The following is a 20,295-nucleotide window of genomic DNA, read 5'->3' on the forward strand; positions in this document are numbered from 1 at the left end:
GTATGGGCACTGGCTCTCCCCAGGATCATGTGACATTTATGTCACGCAATCCCTGCAGCCAGTCAGTGCTAGCCTCACTTTCTCCGCCTTCAGACGAATCAGAAATCAAGAGGAAGTGAGAGCTGCAGATGCCCGCTCACTTCCTCTTGATGTCTGATTTGTCTGAAAGCGGAGAAAGTGAGGCTAGCACTGACTGGCTGCAGGGATTGCGTGACATAAATGTCACATGATCCCCGCGAGAGCCAATGCCACCACTGGAGCGGCGCCAGCACTGGAGTTGAGTATAAGCGTTACTATTTTATAGACTGAGATTGAGAAGTGGTTGTTTGAGTTGTGCACAGTCCCTTTAATACAAGAAATGTATCATCAGACATATGGCGGCACATTAGCAGCTGAAGTTTACCAACGTCTTACTTTCTTACTCTGAAATATTAAAATTAGTTCCTTTTATGCAGAGCAATAACAGAACATAAAAACAATAAAAACAATAACCTCTAAATAAATAATAATAAATACATTGTAGAGCTTAAGTAACTTTCACTGGTATGATAAATATATTGTGATAGTTCCCCTTTAATAAATATGCTTTGGGTAATGTTGATGAGTACAGGAGAGAAGGATGAGTTATTATGTGCATTAATGGCAGAGAGGAGCACAGTTTTCTTGTAAAATATATTTAATATTTTTCTAAAATTGAAAATTAAAGGAGGTTCTCTAAATTAGGAATTGGACATCCCCTTTCAATCAAACTTGAGGGCATACTTGTTGGCGTATCAGTGTATTAAGCGGAAGGGCACCAAATGATCTCGCCTGCTTTAGTTAACCTATTATCAAAAAAGTTTTTGAAGTCAATAGATGGAAGTTCCCCCATTAAAGCTCTTCCATCTAAACTTGAGAATGCACAGCGGATAGATAGAGTATCTTTCATTATGGGGGATAATTTATTGTCATTTCATAGTCCAATTCTCTTGTGATGGCAGTAAAAATTAAAGACATAATGTTAATGTCAAATATCCTTTATTCTGACAGCATCACTCCCACTGATCATATTAATTGTATATTCCTAAGTAAAAGAAATTGATCATTTTGGACAACGTTGGCGGCTTACTTTTGCAGGATGTCCAGCGAGCAGATGCTGGATGTGGGTTGCCGAATTAAGTCAATATTTTCTGTGAAGGGGATATATTACTTTCATTATTTTTATTTATTTTTTTAATTCAATTTAACTTTATTTTAACTTTTATGTCAGCATTTTCTTAGAGATATTGCCATCTTGTACATTTCACATTAGTAGAGAGATCACGGTACCTGGGCTGCACTTGTTGAAATAAAAAATCCTCAGTGGAATAAAATGAAGGTTTTTATTACACCAACGCGTTTCGGCGCCGGATTGGTTTCTTCATTTCTACAAGCGCAGCCCAGGTACCATGATAACTCCACTAAATTGAATTGCTATCTGTAAGAATTTTTCCTACAGTCGCGGATTCTAAGGCCCTTATTGTTGTTGTGTCCATACACAACCGTTCCAGGTGAGCATAACCATCACTCTCACCATCTCTTATTTCTCTTGCGCTATTGCCCTATTGTGCGCTTCTGTCTCAAGCAGACCTCAGCATAATATATATTTATGGCATATTCACAGGTTACGCCAGAAATGAATATTAGATGAGGGTCCCATCGTCAGGAACTGCATCTTTCCCAAGTATGGGGCCCGATCGCTCTGCTGTCAGTGGTGGGGTGATCAGAATTCCCATACAAATTCATGACAATTCTGACCATCTTTCCACTGTGAGAGTCGGGCATCAAAATGTATGTCCCACTGGCACTGGTGGTCTACTATATGGGCTACTATATATTTATGGCATGACTTGTGGATATGCCATAAATGTATGAGACGGGAGAATACCATTGGCGCAATGGTCCATGTTCTAGGTTTTTGGGGTCTACCCAAAAATGAAGAAGTTCATGGACTCATACCAACATACTGTACAAAAATTAGAATATGGCTAGAATGGGAAAACCTCCTTTAAAATCAATCTGTAGCATTACCTTATATTTCTGTGTTACTTTCTCTTTTAACAGAATGGAAACAGAATCAAGTCGAATAACAAAGCAAGACATGTTCCCGTTCAACCATTCTAGTAACCATTGCCTACACATAGTTGAGACAGACTTTTTATTAAAGGAAATATTCATGAAAAAAACAACACGAATATTGCCTCTCAGCCAATCAGCTCAATCCTTGATGATATCACTGCTTATAAGTGTTTTGATTGGCTCCTTCATTGTTGGCAGCACAAAATGGTTACCTGCACTATGTTTAGGCGTCAGATGGAAAATTTTGATATGGATGATAACAACAATGTAACAATGAGAACGAGCCTAAGAATTACACAAAGAAATAAGAACTATGAAATTCATACAGCAGTAAAAGAAAGTTACAGTAACGAAATCCCCCTCTGCCAGGAAGGCTTTATTGCCAAGTCCTCCGACAGCAAGTGAGCTAATACATTTCTTTAAAAAAATATTGCACTGCTATATATTGCACTGCTAACAGATGTGATGGTTTACGGTGTAAATAACCCACATAGAGCGACACATATATTCTTCAAATTTGCTTGTAAAAATAGACTGAAGAGCAAGTCAGAGACATGTCTCCCTGTCGATACCTTTCCCTGAGGCAGATTTCTTCTCTGTCTTGCTTTCAGAGCTAGAAATAAATAGAAAATGCATTAAATTAGTCAAGTATTCATTTAAACCCACTGCATTATACATCACGTAATAGAGGAGGCCATTTTCTAGGCACTAGAAACTAATGACATCATTGGGTGTTTCAAGAGAAGTATCGCCATGGGCTTGACCAGGGGAACCTATCACGTGATAAAACACTATTAACCTGCACATATGGGGTTAATCTGAAGGTTAATAGTGTTCTGAACCGGCTTTGCACCGGAACTTAGACCTATGCTGCCGGGAGGAAATTTACTTTATTCCCCCCGATAGCATTCCGGTTTCAGTCATAGGGGTGGCGCCGGTGCGGGTTCAGTCACCACTCTGTGAATAGAAAGAGGCGGCTGTAACCGCAACCCCAACACTGACTGTCAGCCGGCTCAGCATTAGGGCCAGCTGTCAGTCAGTGCTGGGGTCGTGGTTATAGCTGTCGCTCTCTATACACAGAGTGGTGACTGAAGCCGCGCCAGTACGTCCCTATGACTGAAAGTAGAGCGCTACCGAGAGGAATAAAGTTCATTCCCTCACCGCAGCATAGGTCTAAGTGCCGGCGCTGGGCAAGTTCAAAATGCTATTAACCTGCAGATTAACTCCCTATCTGTAGATTAATAGCGTTTTTTTGCACGTGATAGGTTCCCTTAAAAGAGATTGTCTTAAAGTAGAGATGAGCGAATAAATTAATAGGTCCCTGGCTAAGTAGCCAGGTCAGTATTCCTTGACTGGTGGACAGAAGCCCCGCAAAGCGTCTTCTACCTGCCAGCATCTGCGGTTCCACCTTTCCGTGATGTTGTGTGTCACACCATAAGAATAATGTTGCTCCAGGTCAGCCAAGCAAAAGACAAAGTGAGGCAATTCACTGGGCTCTAAGGAATACTGAACTGATCTTGAAAAATAGCTCAGAGCAAAAAAACTAAAATAATATATATATAAAAGCTACACCCATGCTATATTTACCTTCCAAAGCTCCAATGGTCCCTGCCAGTCTTTGCTTTTGCTGCAGTGAGGACATGCCGCAAATACGCATGTGCAGCCAATCATTGCCCTTAGTGTTGATACTGGCATGCAAGGCACATGACTGCTGAGGTTTGTGCTAGGCTGCACCTGTCATGTGGTTGTACGCCATATTATCAATGCTGGAAAGGTGCATAAAGACCATCGGAGACTATGGGAACCATTGGCGCTGGAGCAACTGCGGTTTGATAGGTAGGTGGCTTGGTTTAATTTGATATTTTGTAGGATTTCCTGCAAATTTTTCCAGGTCTTGGTTGGTAAACAACTTCTACTATTACTTTAGTCATGCAAATTAGTTCTCCTCCAACAGAAAGTAAACTGTCTCTCTAGTGACAACTATTGGAAGTAGTTACTCTACAAGTCAATGGGTAGTCCTAAAAAGCCAGTTGTCTTTCTCTTGAAGGAGAACTAATTTGCACACCAATTTCCAAAAAAAAGCACTGCCTGACCCTTATATTCTCCTACGCCAGCTTGGCATTCTTTACAAGGAGATATAGTGTCCCCTTAGACATAGCACACACTGATTTATGGGTGATGTCACTAGTTCCAAGTCAAAATTTTGTGCTTCCATACTGAGTCAACACCAAAAATGGCTTTCTCTATGGTAAGTATGATGTGGCATCCACAAAGCAACGACAATGATTGGCGTAAATTCAATTTTTCATCAATATATTAGCCATGCTATACAAGATAATCGGCAAACAATCAACAAGGATGCTGGAAGAAAGCATAGTAAGCATTTTGCATAAGAATTAGGCTTTTGTAAAGCATCTGCAGCATGCAAGCAAAAAGCAGATTTCCATTTACAAAGGCAAGCTGATGAACCTCCACAGTATTTCTGCATGCACATTGATAGCATTTAGACTAAGCATTCCAATACATTACAAAAATCATGAAAATGAAGACATTTTCCTGTTAGTCAAGGGTTACCCAAAAGCTCTGGTCTAGAGTTCTTGGTGGCAGCTCGGTTCCATTATAGAATGCTACCAAAGAATAAGTTCCACCCATCGTCACTTTGACTTTTTCATGTTGCATTTCACTCTTTGGAAAATAAGTCCGAAACTTATCCCAGTGGTCTCTAACCTATGATTGCAGTTTTGCAACAGCTAGAAAACTACAAGTTGTAGATCTTTGGCTATCGTCCTCAGTGAGATATGATTTCACCACATGCTGTCCCCATGCCACCCTACCATTAAGAATATGAGATTGATGTAAAAAAAAGAAAATGTCTGAGTAAAGAAGCTTGATTTTCTTGGATTAGTATAATCTGGAGAATTTAAAGTTGTAAAATCTACTTTAAGGAATATTCTAGTGTCACTGTTAGGCGACTTTCACAGGGTGAATTGTGGCATCAATATTATGGTTTGCAATACCCGGATCTCCTGCACTTCCTCTGATCCAGACTTGGATCACCATTCTGTGGGAGATCCTCTGGAGGTCCAGCTTTATTGCTGTTCCCAAACTAAATACATAAGTCCAGGGATGGACACAGACAGAAGAGGGTCCCTGTGCAAGTTTAATATATGGACCCTTCACAGCCCAGTAGCTCATCATAATGCACAAATCCACCTCTTCTGGAGGTGGAAGTGGCCCCCTTACCACTTGGGCCCCTGTGTGGCTGCACATGTTGCACCAATGGATTGTCTACCCCTGAGTTTGTCACTAGCTACAGGATAAATGATAAATGTATGATTGCTGATCTGACTGTTGGGACCCCCAACAGCCAAGAGAATGTGGGTCCCAAAGTTCCATATGTGAATGAAGTGATAATGCATATGAGTAACCACCTCCTCTATTAACAGTTCATGGGATTTAGGTGCCATTCACATTGTATTTCAACCCTTTTGTTGGGTGCTTTTTGTGGGGGGATTCCAACATATTCAGGTGGAACCGACAATGGGGCCATGAAGTAGGGTGGAACAAACAGAGTTCGAATGGATTTTGTTTTGTGTTTTTCCAGTGGGGTCCACTTATGTAGATGGACACAGAATGTAGACTACTACATTTTGGGGGGGTTGAGACAATCACGCGATGGAAGGTTAAAAATATAGCTTACTTTTTATTAAAAAGCAAGGCAATTTTTTGACAATCAGAATTTCAAGGTATGAACACTAAGTCTCCGATGCAGCTTTGTTTTTTCTCCAGTTTTCTGGAATAATTTGCTCTTATTAGCGACTTTAGTATTAGCGCCTTATTCGCTGTAAGATTTGAGCCACATTTTAATTTGTCTTTCTTTTTTTGTCTTTTTTTTTTCCTTGACAACTTTGCTTTATCCAAATGTTTTGGACAGATTCATGAAATACGACCTTTTCCAAAGGTCACATTTCTATGACGCATCTCACTCCAGTCCTTGCCTGACAAATAAGGAAAGAGGACTTAAAAAAATTGCAAATGATGAATCAGGGGTCATAATGTCTCTGATTTCATTCATTTTGTTCAATTTGAGTAAAAAAAAACAAAACAGATAAATGCCAAGGTCTATCTTGGCAATGATATATTACCGGACCAGGAAAATATCACAGGAAATGGTTAGGAATTATTTTTGCCTTTGAAAAACATTATTTTTCCCCCGTGCCCCTCTAGAACCCATTATAAAGCTAAATAATAAAATCTGATATCTTAAAGGGGTATTCTCAAGTTTGAAAATTATTCCACATCCACTGGATAGGGATAACTCGGGAACCGGGGCTCAGAAGATCCCTGACTGGAGGTCAATCGTGCACGCTGCCACTCCATTCAGTCCAATGGGAGTGACGAAGACCAGCCATGCGTAGCACTCAGAAATCTCAGACGTTCCCATTAAAAAGGATTGTAACGACACCATCGCTCCATTCTTATTGGACCGATTCTCGTAGATTTCTGGGTGGTCCAGTGGCCAGACTCCCAGCAATCAGAAACTTATTCTCTATCCAATAGCTAGAGAATAACTTGTCAACCTTGAGAATGCCCCTTTAATATGACTTGTGCATGTATCGCCTAAATAAGTAGATTTTGTCTTGTATTAGCTACATGTACAGAGGCAAACATAAAATGGACATCAACCTCATTTATTATGAGGCCGTTGCTTTTATTACCATGCGGAGACTACCATAATTACTGTGTAATTCCTTGTATTTGCTAAGAGGAAATAGTTTTTATTCCCTTTAAGGACTTTGCGCTTCATAGAAATATGAGCTAAAGGTGTACAATAAACCACTGTCCCTATAGATTGCCATAGACACTGGGTTCTGATCTAATATATACCTGCAATCTGCTCATTCATGATGTAGGGGTGCGATTTAGGGAAAAAAATGGATTTGTGAGTTTGGATTTTGCCTATCCAACCATATTGCTTCCTCTCCCCAAACATAAGCGTCATCAGATATGTCAATTATTCCCTTTCCCTTTATTCTGCTTATGAAATATGTCAAATGTGAATGTCATTGCACCCCTGCAAAATAACCTATCTGCTATGTGATGGCGTGCTGCCACTTTAATTTTGTGCTGGCGACAAAAATGTAAAACTTTTTTTTTGTTTAAAAAGGATCTGTCACTGGGACACCGCAACAGCGAGGGGCAAGAAGACCGCGGCGTCTTGTTTCATGAACTCCTGCACTGGTAAGACGCACTTCGCCATCTTATTAAACAATGCAGGTTTTTTCCTTGCTAACAGAGCAAGGGTTAATCTGATCAGTGGAAGATCCTGGAGCTTTTCTACCTAGGTTGTCTCATCTGTTCAGTGTTGGCCACTCCCCTCTGCTATATATGCTCGCCTCTGGCACTTAGGGATTGCCAGTGTTCGTTCTTACTGCCTGGTTCTGGAGTTCGAGGTGTAGTTCGTGGTTGGAGTTGGTATTTTGGAGATTGTTCAGGAGATTGTTGCTTGGAGTTTTGTCTGTGTGCACATCCTCTTCCTCTCCTATTTGGTATCACCTTCCTTTAACTCCCCTGTGTCCCACTCTGTTGTTTGGCATGTGTATTTTGTTTGTTTGGTATTTTCATTTATTCCTATCTGTCTTCCCTTGTTTGTCTGGTTAGTGTGTTCCTATACACTTCAGCTTCCCACTACCCTGTGTGGGGGAAGGAACAGATAGGGGTAGATATAGGAGCACGGCAAGGCACGTGAACCTGGCATCTCCACTTTCAGGAGTAATCCCGGGGACAGGGATAGACTAGGGCGCCCCTAGTTCTAGGCCCCTGGTTAGCACCCATAATCCCAACACCATCGTGACAGGATCCGTATAACTATTTGGAAACGGTGGGGGCTGCATGCTAGGTATCTAACCCTTGGATTATTTTCGCACAGATTTATTAAAACAGACAGGTATAATATATAAGGAGCATGCCAAATTTGGGAGAACCACAAAAAGAAAAGCCAATTTTCATAAAACTCGAACACAATATATTATTTATTCTCATTGGTGTTTGTCATCCAGGGTGAAAAATATTTTTTCAGTAGTCAATTTGAGGCATGACGAATCAGAATTTGAATTCTAATTAAATTAAAATTTCTAGAAAATGAAAAATCAAAGTCATTGATTCGGCATTCACATATTTGGAGATTTAGCCTAATTTTCTTTTTGTAGTCCCAATGATAAAGCCGTGCAGACTTTTCAATGCATATGGAGATAGACATCTCATACTCCTGTTATTACAAGGGTTAATTTATTGACTTGTAGATGCAGAGAGATCTTACCTTTAGGGATCAGCTTCTACAGTGATTATGAAGGGGAGCTTATGATAGAAATGTAATATGCAATACATTAAATACAGTCGTTCGGCATGGACATAGGAATTCAGAAAATACTAAGTCTATTAGGTAACATGCATGATGAAGATGTGGGGGCTACATGAGTCTACTACCTATGTAATATAGTATACAACTTGCAAATTTAGGGTAAATTCCATTTTATTTAGTGAGGCCAAATACAATTCTACATGTCCAGAATAAAAAATAATTGTCGACATTAATCAAAGCTGAAAGAAAAACAACAAATCCGAAATTATTTGTTTAAAGGACTGTCTGGTTTACAAAACCTTTTCCCAAATACTCTACAATAGAATTCTGACTTAATGGTGGAGGGTCCTCAATTCAGGACACTCATCTATTGACCAGGGAGTGATTCTTGTTCTGGGAGACCAAGCACTGATTTTATATGACAGCAGTGTAATACTTTATTTCACCTGTGGAGGCAGCACAGGCTAAGTGCACACTCATTGCCAAGTTTAAAGAGATTTTTCAAAACTTTATTGTTGATGACGTATCCTTTAAAAGGTTATCAATATCAGATTGGTGAGAGTCCGTCTCCTGGCACCACCAATGATGAGCTGATTGGGTTGTAGGGGCACTCTGGAAGTGACACGACTCCACACACAGTGTCGTGGCAGTGAATGGTACTAAAAGCTCTTTTCTACTCAAGTTAAAGGGAGCACCAGGTGATCAGCATGAATGCCAAGAGTCCAATTCCCACAGATTTGATAAAGATAATCAATAACAATGTCCTGAAAAAAAAAACTTAAAGCATAACTGTTATTTTAATTTTTGTTCCATAAATCAAAAGTACACATGGAAATAAGAAACTTTATATGTCTCATAAGACAAATTTGCTTCTTTCTCCGCCAGGACTGATTAATCATTTTCAAAATTCTAATTACCGGGCTGCTATCCAAGGGGTAACATTTCTCCTTGTGGAGAGTGACATGCCAAGCCTGGCATGCCAATGTGAGGAGACTTTTAAGCCTTGCAATGCTCCACTGGGGAAATTAAATATGAAAATTGCCTCTTCAGGTAGGAAGAGGACTAGAATTCTACTAACACCTATTGGGATCAAATCTCACTTCAGTGAAGACAAACTTTTACATTACTGAGATAGGAGATGATAGTCGGTGTTAATAAGATTCTATGTAGATGGGAGGAGCTCTGCCTGGAGCTCCTCCCTCTACAAAGAATGTTATCGGTACCAACTGTCATCTCCTACCTCAGTAATGTAAAAATATGTCTTCACTGAAGACAGATTTTAGCCCAGAATTGAGAATTTTGAAAAAGAATGATCAGTCTTGGAAGAGAAAGAAGTAGATTTCTCTGATGAGATATATTACAAAGTTGCTTATGTTCATGTGTACAGTTGATCTATGAATTAAAAATTAAAACAACGGTTACTTTTTAAAGATGATTGATGGGATCCAAGCAGCAGGAATCCTTGTTTTTGATGATCTGAATGATGGAGGATGATTCCTACCAAGTGAACTAAATGCATGATTTCTGGGGTCCCTATAGTCAGCACTTGGGAGTCTCCCTATAGAATTTGAAAGAACTATTCAAACTCATCCTCAGTGGAGTAATGGAGGAAGAGGAGTAAAGTACTCGGGATCCGAGATCTAATGACTGATCGGGGTCCCATTGCTGTAGTGATCATATATTTCCTGGTCATAGGTTATATATATCAGGCACTAGGCCATATGATGTCTGTCCCCTAATACATAATCAACAAATATTAGAAATGTTTCTTGCTAATTGACTTTGGATCTCTTTGGTGTCATATAAATGTATGCTCAACTGGCGATCTATTTAAAGTCCTCCCCATTGGGAATTTGCAGTGAGAAGTGATGGGGTTGAGAGGGTTTGAGTGCTTGGTGGACCCCCAGCAATCATACATTTACCACCTATTTTGTGCGTAGATGATAAATGTCCATTTTAGGAAAATCTCTTCAATCAGTCATTCAGATTTCTTGTCATGTGATAATATATAGACTTGACTATTGGGGATGAATGACCTTGGGGTCTATGTTATACAATAATCAGAAATTGCTTAGTAAAAAATAGCAATTTATTTTATTTCAATTTTTGTTTTACAATTTGTTGATTAACATTTATATTAAATACTGTGTGATTCGTATTTTACACCAGTATCCAACACATAAATCACCATACTTTCTTAAAGGGGGGCTCATCCAAGATTATAATAAAGGATCTGCTTTTTTTTCCCCCAGAAATAGTTCCCCCTCCTTGTCCATAGTTTATGTCTGGTATTTCTTCTGTTCCTTTCAATAGGGATGTAGTACCAGATGCTACCTGTGGACAAGAGTGGCACTGTTTCGGGAGGAGAAAAAAAAATGCAAAACTCCTTTAAGAACATTAGTTTGCTCATCATAACATAAATAGGCTGAGAACTTCACATCAGGAGAAATAAGATAAGACAAAAAAATGCAAATTGGTTTGAAAACTAAAACAAGCTAAATGATCTTTATAATGGAAAAAATAAATGTAGTGAACAAAAAGAAACAATCACTGTTTCCATTAATCATCCATAGCACCTAAGGACGAATGGGAGAATACTGCATTGTCTTTATGTCGTCCAGGGAAAATTAATTACAATGAAGCTCATCACATCTCCGCAACATGGACTAAACCGCATGAGATCATTAAAATAAAAATATCTGTATCCATATAAAGTCGTGTTTCAGTTAAGAGTCATTCAAATGATTTTATCAGGCATCTACAGAAATAAAAACTCAATATATTCTACTCCCATCAAAATCACTCTCTTTAATAGGTTGCAGTCTTAAAGAGTAACTACATTGTTTTCTTTAATTATTCATCAGCCTTTGCAAAGTTATGAATTTTAGTAATATTCTTCTCTTCCAGACAAAAAGCTGCAGTGCTGTTTTAACTGCCTGGTTCATGTTCCCTAATAATCTGCTTTCTGACACTTTTCAGCATACTCATTTACAAACAGCCAGTAGAGGGATTCCACTGCAGGAGTACGGGGAACGGGCGCAGAGATTCTCATGTGGGGAAAGATCCATACACAGATTGTTTGTAAATAGAATGCGGTGTTTGTAAATAGAATGTGGAATCCTTGCTGAGCTGCAGCTGAAAAACAGCACTGCACCATAGTGTTTGAAAGAGGAGGCAAAATAAGGTAATGGAGTACATAACAAAAATTCATAACTTTGATAATGCTGATCAACAGTTAAAGCACTACTCTGGCGTTTTTTTATTTTTATTTTATTTCACTGCCGGAGTGGTATCACTAATGCATGTTCTCCTTCCCTAGTAATACACTTACCTGCCGCTGTCTTCTTCTGTTCTCTGCACCACTCCGGACATCTTCTGTAAGTTATGACCTGCTGGATCGCTCCCGGGCGACCCGGAAATCACTTGTCAATGTAAGTCGACGTCAACGAGGCCAGAATGAGGCTCATAGACTTACATTGAGAGCTTGTGACCGTTATCTCTGAATTCCAGTAAGTCACAGGTTGCAGAACCGGAGCAGCACCAGGAAGAGCTGAAGACGGCGACTGGTAAGGAACATGGATTAATGATACTTCTCCGACAGTGAAATAAAATAAAAAAAATGCTGGATTGGTGTTCAAATAAAAAAAAAAAAGTTTAGTTACTCTTTCAGAAGAATTCTTTGTACCTCATACCATATGTTGAAATTTGGATGCTGGAGATAGTTATGGCAGCCAGTATTCTGCTAACGCAAATGTAGAAATTCCAAGCTGAATTATTAAGGAGTAATTCTAATAACATTATATAGCAAATAGTGTTGAGCGAGTATGTTCTGTCTGAGTATGCTCGGGCCGAGCTCCGAGTATTTACAGCTGCTCGGTGATAAGGTTAAATCGCTCCCGTGTGCATGATTTGCAACTGTTTGACAGCTTTATTACATGTGAGGAATGTGTAAGAAATAGACATTCCTCACATGTAATAAAACTGTCAAACAGTCACAAATCATGAACACGGGAGTGATTCAACCATATCACCGAGCAGCTGTAACTACTCAGAGCTCGACCGAGCATACTCGGCGAAAGGGTTAATAGAACATACTCGCTCAACACTAATAGCAAACTCTGCTGTTTATCTCTTTAGTGTAATCCTAAATTGTTGACCCAAAGGTGGAATTACAGGTGGAAGGGCTTTCCCACCTGATGCATTTATGCCATAGGTAAAGGTCATACTTATGCAACTCTCACTTAGCTCAAAATCAGATGTCCATGAAACACGGTCTGTGTATCGTCCTTGATACACAGACTGGCCTCATAAAGCTGCTGAGTTCAGGACTGGAGACCGGCAGCCAATTGGACCATGTTTCAAGAGATATCTGAATTTGGACTTACTAGAAGAACAGGTGTATCCGGACACCTATCTGCCAATGTAATTTAGTAATCAACTGCTTCAACGAGAGGCGTCCAGGCTCTATTGAAGTTTATTTTGCACCCCTGCTAGAGTTCTCATAGATTTCTTTATGGAAGTCAATGAAACTTTGCATGATCAAAACAAGAGTCAGGTGACCTTTAGTTTCCTGACAGGTAGAGAGGTCTGAGAGATGTGACCACACCACCTATCAGGCATTTATGGCATAACAAATTTTCCAGCCAATTCTTGATTTAAGTATTACAAAAACTTTTATTCCATATTATAAAAAATGGCACTCGCAATAAATCCAAGCATGAGATCGTTCCTAAGTGTTTCAGGCTAAAAAGAAGTCCTTGTTCTGAAACGCGTAGGAAACAACATCATGCTTAGATATATTGTGAGTGCCAATCTTTACAATATGGAATAAAAGTTTTTGAAATATTTTAATCAAGAATCGGCTGGAAAATGTTCTATATGTTATGCAGTCTTTGGCCAAAGTGGCATTTCGGTGTCGAGAATCACTGAAAGACAAAACTAAGGTGAGCTGGACTATGCCTGTTTACATTTATGACCTATACTCTGGATGTTGAGAATGAGATGTGAATTCCACGTTGAGCTTATTATATCTGCAATACGACTGAATAAAAAAAAAATGTTCTGGGATCTACTACAAAAAAAATGTTTCATGCTACTAAAATTACACAAAACGAGGAATGACATTACTAAGAAAAAAATTAAAACCTTTTAGAAGAAAAGCTTGATTCCTTAGTCTTTGCATTTTCTGAGGTTATTAGCAGAGTCTTCCACACAGAGGTTTTTGCCATTTCATCAGAAATGTTTATTACTGATGGGTCCTCTCTAGACAGAATTAACACAATAATGCACACAATAAATAATTGGACTCGTTTTTATTTTTTTTTATAGAGTTCTCTTCCCAGAAGTTACGAAATGAAAATTTGTAAATATTTGCAAATTTAAAAAATTGTGGGGATATTACAGTATGAAACCAATCTGACACCACAAAGAAAAGGTTCATTTTATTGGTTTATGCCAATGTTGCAAGCATTAATGAGCGAGGTACATACCTACGCCATAACTACCCATCCTACACAAAAACGACATGTACAACAAATGATCATTAGGTCTAACCGGAATGATTATTTCACTATTCCATAAAGTACAGACGGGTGGAGATTTTCTTCACATGTGCAGATGTGTCCATCCTTACCTCTCCACAAATTTCAGTAACGACTCCCATTTTTCACAATACAAGCTCATTACTTTATTTTGATGTGCATGCAAAACCCTCACGAGGCTGCAATGCACATCACAACCACTGGGTGGCTACATATTGTATAGACACATAGAGCATAAATAAATCCCAGCATTATTGAAAAATCTTTTTTTTTTTAAAACTGGTCATCCTGTACTTATCTTGTGATGTCAAACCAAAGCTAAGGAAGGACACATCTGTACATGGAAGGAGCAATGTAAATGCAAGTTTTAATCCACTTAAAATAAATGTCCAACGTTGAACTTTTTTTTTGCTTTTGAGCCCAAAGTTCGCAAATAGCGGAATTTCATGTCATTCTAAATATATATATATTTTTAATTGAACATAAAGAGTGGTAGAAGCATCCTCCTAATGCCTTTATTTTGGTGGTTCCTTCAGACATTCCCTAAAGTAACATGAAGAAATTCCCAGGCCATGAAGGCTGGATATATTACAATACATAGGTTTTCTCGCTATGCCATAAAAAATGAGCATAACAGTAAGATATATAATTTAGCATATGGATATCTATTGGCAAGTGGAGGAAACACCGATCTCTCTGATTGTTCGCCAGAACAGAATTACAGTTTCAAATGTTTTATATCTATATATTTTTTTCTTCATTTAACATTCAACAGTTACTTTGCTTAGCTAAAGAGTGGCTGTCCCAAGTTGATTAATGGGTAAAACTGCAAAGTGCTTGTAAAAAACAAGAAACTTCGCAATTTACCCTTTATTAAAAATCCTCTCAATTCTCAAGAATGGATGGAATTTTTTATTTCATAGTGTAAAGCTTGTTTCCTAAGTTACCGGCCACCCCTGCAGTCCCAAAATGGCTGGTTACCTAGGCAAGACCTAGGTTCTATATTTTAAAGCCTGCTCATACCACTCTGAATCTAGGCCAGTCCCTGGATCAACCAGCCTCCGTCCCCCTGGGCTTCCCCCATGCTGCAGAGGTAAATCTGTCTCTGCATACAGTTTGGGAGAGCGTTCAGTTCACATAAGCGGCACGACCGCTTGTCCAAACTGTTAATCTTCAGAAGTGCATTGCCCACCCTCTTCCCCCTGGCAAAGAAGTGAGCTCCGGAAGATATACGTTGAGAAAATCCCTTTAAGTTTACTTTGTATAGGCAAAATATGTAAAAAATGTATATATATTCCATAAAACAAGAAAAAGCAATGGTCATCTTGTCACTCATGGTCCTGCTTCCTGTGTCCCCACTGGTCTCTACTTCATGGTTTCTCTCGACACACAGGAAATGACTGCTCGACCAATCACTAGCCTAAGCGGCAACCCGCCCCTGCTACTGATTGGCTCCACCTGGCCACTTGTCCCTGTATCAGAGAACCATCATTCATCACAGCAGGAAGTAGAGACCAAGGGAGGACCAAACTGCTTCGGACAGGGATATATAGGGAATTGGAAAGATATTTTTTTTATATCACTATGATTTTTTTTATTTAATTGAACAACCCCTTTAATAGACCGACATTGTGAAGCCAAAATTACTTTGATAACACAACGGTATTAAAAAATAAATAACACAATCTATGTTTCATCCTCACAAAACGAAAAAATACACATCATAAAATATAAATTTGCATTGAACATTATTCCATACTATAAACAGGCAGATGAGTTTTTGGGAAATCCTTTGCATTATTTATTTATTTATTTATTTTCACTACTGTCATTTTTAAATTCTTGTGGTTGCCCTTGGAAACAGACAGCTACTTTGCTGACAGTCATGTGACCTAACAGCTTAGCTCTATGTAACTGTGAACACTACTCTCCGGTGAACAAAAATCAACAGAAATCTGAATTTAATTGTAAACAAAAAATAAAGGAGAAAACAACTTTGTGTAATCAAAATCAATAAAAATAAAAGTAATTTGGGAGTCACTTAACATTTCATATAGTTTTTGCTAGCAGATGTTGTTAATTACCATCAAGACTGGAATATTCATTAAAAAGGGTTGTCCCATCATAACAAACCCCAATGATTAGTCTATTATATGGACACCATAGGGGGCAGGTCCTCCGCTCAGGACCAGTCTGTGTTTCGCTTCATGTATACGCTCATGGTTTGCATAGAGCTATAATAGGCCACTTGATAAAATGAGTGGATCGGGCAAGATTAGAATTCGCTAGCAGATTTTCCTGGAAATTTCAATTTTCAGCTAAGTTATTCTTCATGAATTGAAAGTCCCTTTTTTATGTTCTAAGTTATTTTTAGACCCCAGATCAAAATAACTGTAAAATGTAAAAAAAGAATTAGAAAATCCTCATACTCACCGCTTATTTCTCCACCACCTCTGCTCCTCACCGTCCCCCATCCAGTCTTTGTTGAATCTCCTTATCACTATTGATGAGCGAGCGTGTTCTGTTAACACTTTTGGCGAGCATGCTCAGGTGCTCGCCGAGTATTTGCAGCGTGCTCGAATGTTATGTTTGAATCACTCCATGTGCATGATTTGCGACTGTTTGACAGCTTTAATACATGTGAGGAATGCCTAACAAACAGGCATTCTTCACATGTATTAATGGTGTCAAACAGTAGCAAATAATGCACACAGAATGACTCAAACATAACATTCGAGCACACCGAAGATGTTCGGAAAACACCCAAGCATGCTCGTAAATCTCGAGTAACGAGCATGCTTGCTCATCACTACTTATCACTGCTGCTCGCACTGAATTCTCGAGTTTCTTCCCACTAGGTTGGGACTTCTGCTTCTACTGAGGCCCAGGACGGTTCTACGCATGAGCGAGTGAAGTCATGGCACTTGCTGTGATATTGTGACACACATGTGCAGAACCATCCAGGGCCTCATCAGAGCCGGAAGTCCCTGCCTAGTGTGAAGAGGCTCGGGATTTCAGCCTCAGCGGTTGTGATGAGAAGATGAGACAAGGACCAGATGGGGGAAGGTGAGGAGCAGAGGGTCCTGAGAGGTGAGTGGTAAGGTGAGCATAAGTGTTTTTTTTTTATTTTTAACCTTTTGATGGCCCTTTACGATTCAACAAAATGGCGGCCATTTTTCCTTATAAGCTTGGAAGTGAATTAGAAAAACAAATCTATGTATTGTTATACAATTCTAACAGAGTTGAATTCCACTTGGATATATTTATCTCTAAGGGCACTCCGTAAAATCAGAGACACACGGCTTTACAGCAGAGGCCTCCTCCACCTGGGAGTGTGTCTGAGTTCACATGAAAGCATATGTAGGTTTGATTCTGTAGCATTTGTACATTTTGCCATGCATGGCTTCTAGGATAGACCCTCACATACGTTACTGATGGAGCGCAGTACATAGAGGCCATACGGATCTGTTGTGTGGAGCAGCAGAGAACATTTTGCCAATGTGTGTGATTGCCAGAGGGTCTGCATTTAGAGAATAGCTTACGATGCCCTCACGTAGAGTCCACTGTTTTATTTGGGGTTTATGTAATAAAATATGCCATAAATGTCATAGGATTACCTGCAATTCCCTTCCATTGGTAATTGTACTGTTGCTTCATCTTCGAGCACAAGCATACTTTGTTCTTCCTAAAGAGACACAATACAGAATTAATGTCAGACTGAATGAGGTCAAAGCTGATGGCACAACGGATGAGAGCAGAATTGTGTTCTCCTTGACTAAACACATTATCGCCGGTCAATGGAGGATAATTTCTTTCTCGGGCATGTTCCTTATTTCTGCTTACAACGACCCACGTTTCAGGTTCCCTAGAGCCGTCATCTCTAACCTGGCTGTTAAAAAAACTTCAACTCCTATCATATCCGTACATTCTGCACCTGTAAGGACATGCTGGGAGTTGTACTCTTTCTACACATGGTGGGCCATCGCTTAAAGTTCACTGTTCTTAAGAATTAGTTAACGCTCGAATATATAAATTGACAAATCATGAGTGGAAATCTCTAGAAAAAAAAAAGTTATTTTTGAAATTTATATTTCTCTATCGCTTCATTGGGGGACACAGGAAACCATCTGGGAAAAGGATTTTACCGTGAGTAACAAAAATCCTCTTTTTTTTTTTAAATCTCACTTTATATTGGTTACCCAACAGCAAAAATGAGATTGCAATTGGCATTATGTCAAAAAGAAATCTTGGGATCCTGCTATAAAAGAGTCGTAAATACTAGTATGCCCCTAATGTTAATTTTTTCGCTATGAAATCCTTGAAAAAAGGAGAATCTAGTCTAGTTGTTCTCATACAGTGTCAGTTTTAATTGTATCTGTGGTCTATAGGTCCAGTAACAATTGTTATAAACGCTTCCTATAGCTATGCCACCATAATCTACATGGAAAAGAAAATTACATGGCAATGTAGACACATATAATACGGCTCTAGTGTAAGGTCTATGTATGTATGTATATCTATGTACATGAGAAAGTTTAAGAGCAAAACTTAACAAACCTCTTTTTCAGCATCTTCCAACTTCTTTTTTTTACTTTCAGGCATTAAATCATCTAACCAACTCAATTCCCGTTTAGTGAAGAAAAAGTCCATAAGTTTCCTTACAAACACCAATGCCAGGACCTGATGGGAAAAGGCAGAAGTAATGATGCAAATTGTGGATTAATAAAAACAAAATGTATCAAACTGGTCCTGAGGGAGGGAAGGTGAAGAAAACAAGGGAAAACACAGACAAGACAAAGAAGAGGAAGAAAGGAAGAAAAAACGACTTTGTTAAAAAGAACAGTACAAGCCTGTTTTATAATCCTAAATGATATTTTAGTTAGATTTGCTATTTGAATTCAACTTCAATTTGTATTTTTTTATTTTTCCAGATTTTTAAGGCTCTGTTCATACATAGGTTTTTGATGTAGATTTTGAAGAGGATTCGCTTCAAAATTCATATAAAAAAACAGCTTCAATATTCTTTGATGTGGATTTTAAAGCAGATCTGCTTCAAAATCCACATGAAATGTTTCACTTCTTTTGCCCTATTTCTTTGGCTTAAATTAAAATATGGAAATCAGCAGGAAAAAAGTCAATGTTTTCTGTACTATCGAATGTAAGAAGGAACTTTGGGGCCACGAAATCACCAAAATCTTGTTAGGGATTCAGACCAAAAAACAACACTTATTTTTTGCACTCTTTTTATAAAGTAACCAGTATAGCTTCTCACCATCATAGGAAACACAATGGCGGCTCGAGAGGCTTTGATGACCCATAGCAGAACCAGACAACTTAGCTGCAGCAAGGTGAAGAGATGAACCTTCCTCAGGGGCACGTGTCTCAGGTAGATGAAGTCTGGCTGATGTTTTGCTGGCATCCAGAACAATAAGATTCGGTCAAAGAACTACAAAACAGAATTGGTTTTAACCATTGACTTCATTTATTTTAATTTTTTATTTTTTTCTGAACTACCTATGACCATTGAGTCAGAATTTTGGACGTTAAATGAGGGTAGTTATTACCATCCTTAACATGTGGAGACTGATGATTTGGACCAAATGATTTGGTAGCCTTGAGTGTACCTGGATATGGAGGGCTCAGGGATAGATGGTTGGGTTGGCCAATATATTTTAAAAAAAAATATTGGTGCACAGGCAAGATCTACTGCTATCAAGTATTCCGATCACTATATTATATAGTCAATAGTGTAGAACTGGACCATAAATATACTAAAAGATCTAAGTTCTTCTAGTATTTTGTAAATCAATAAAACAGTTTTAAAATGCTAAAAAAAATGCCTAATGGGCATTTGAACGTAAAAGAGAAAAATAAAAAAAACAATCTTAATATTTATTGTACACTTATTTATTATAATACTTAAAAATATTACCTGAATTCCCTTTAGTGACGAGGCACCCATATAGAGAAAGACGCCATAAAGAACGGGCATAGGAATAAACTGGTTACCAGAAAAAGAACAAAAGGTTTCATGTAAAAAAATAAAATACAAGTGTTTCTATTTCATAAACACACTACATATATTTTCAGTTCTACAATAATTAATACATCAGCTGTTAAAGATATTTCAGTAAAATATCTTACATTTTTTTAATGTTTCATTTAACCTTTACATTTTACTATTTTTCAGTTTTAAACATAATGTTTGTAAATTGTCTCTTCGGACGGAGAAGCAGAGGACTAGAACTCTAGTGCCACATATTGGAAGTAGCAATCCTAAAAGTCAATATCGACCCT

General features: G+C 38.6%; 1 protein-coding gene across 4 annotated transcripts in view; it reads right to left on the minus strand.

Moving 5' to 3' along the window:
• Positions 1-280: 280 nt before the first annotated feature.
• Positions 281-20,295, minus strand: part of SLC4A10 (solute carrier family 4 member 10) — a 369,946-nt gene continuing 349,931 nt past the window's right edge. For all 4 annotated transcript variants that reach the window (XM_073647057.1, XM_073647056.1, XM_073647058.1 and 1 more), the window contains exons 20-26: positions 19,931-19,999; positions 19,271-19,444; positions 18,556-18,678; positions 17,616-17,683; positions 13,604-13,720; positions 8,417-8,454; positions 281-2,710 (exon numbers count right to left, since the gene is read on the minus strand). In XM_073647057.1, coding sequence (XP_073503158.1) covers positions 8,442-8,454; positions 13,604-13,720; positions 17,616-17,683; positions 18,556-18,678; positions 19,271-19,444; positions 19,931-19,999 — 564 coding nt within the window. In that variant the 3' untranslated portion in view covers positions 281-2,710; positions 8,417-8,441. The remainder of the gene's footprint in view (positions 2,711-8,416; positions 8,455-13,603; positions 13,721-17,615; positions 17,684-18,555; positions 18,679-19,270; positions 19,445-19,930; positions 20,000-20,295) is intronic.

Source organism: Phyllobates terribilis, unplaced genomic scaffold (genome assembly GCF_046119375.1).
Source record: "Phyllobates terribilis strain yellow unplaced genomic scaffold, ASM4611937v1 Scaffold_9__5_contigs__length_417890890, whole genome shotgun sequence".
Classification (NCBI taxonomy): domain Eukaryota; kingdom Metazoa; phylum Chordata; class Amphibia; order Anura; family Dendrobatidae; genus Phyllobates; species Phyllobates terribilis.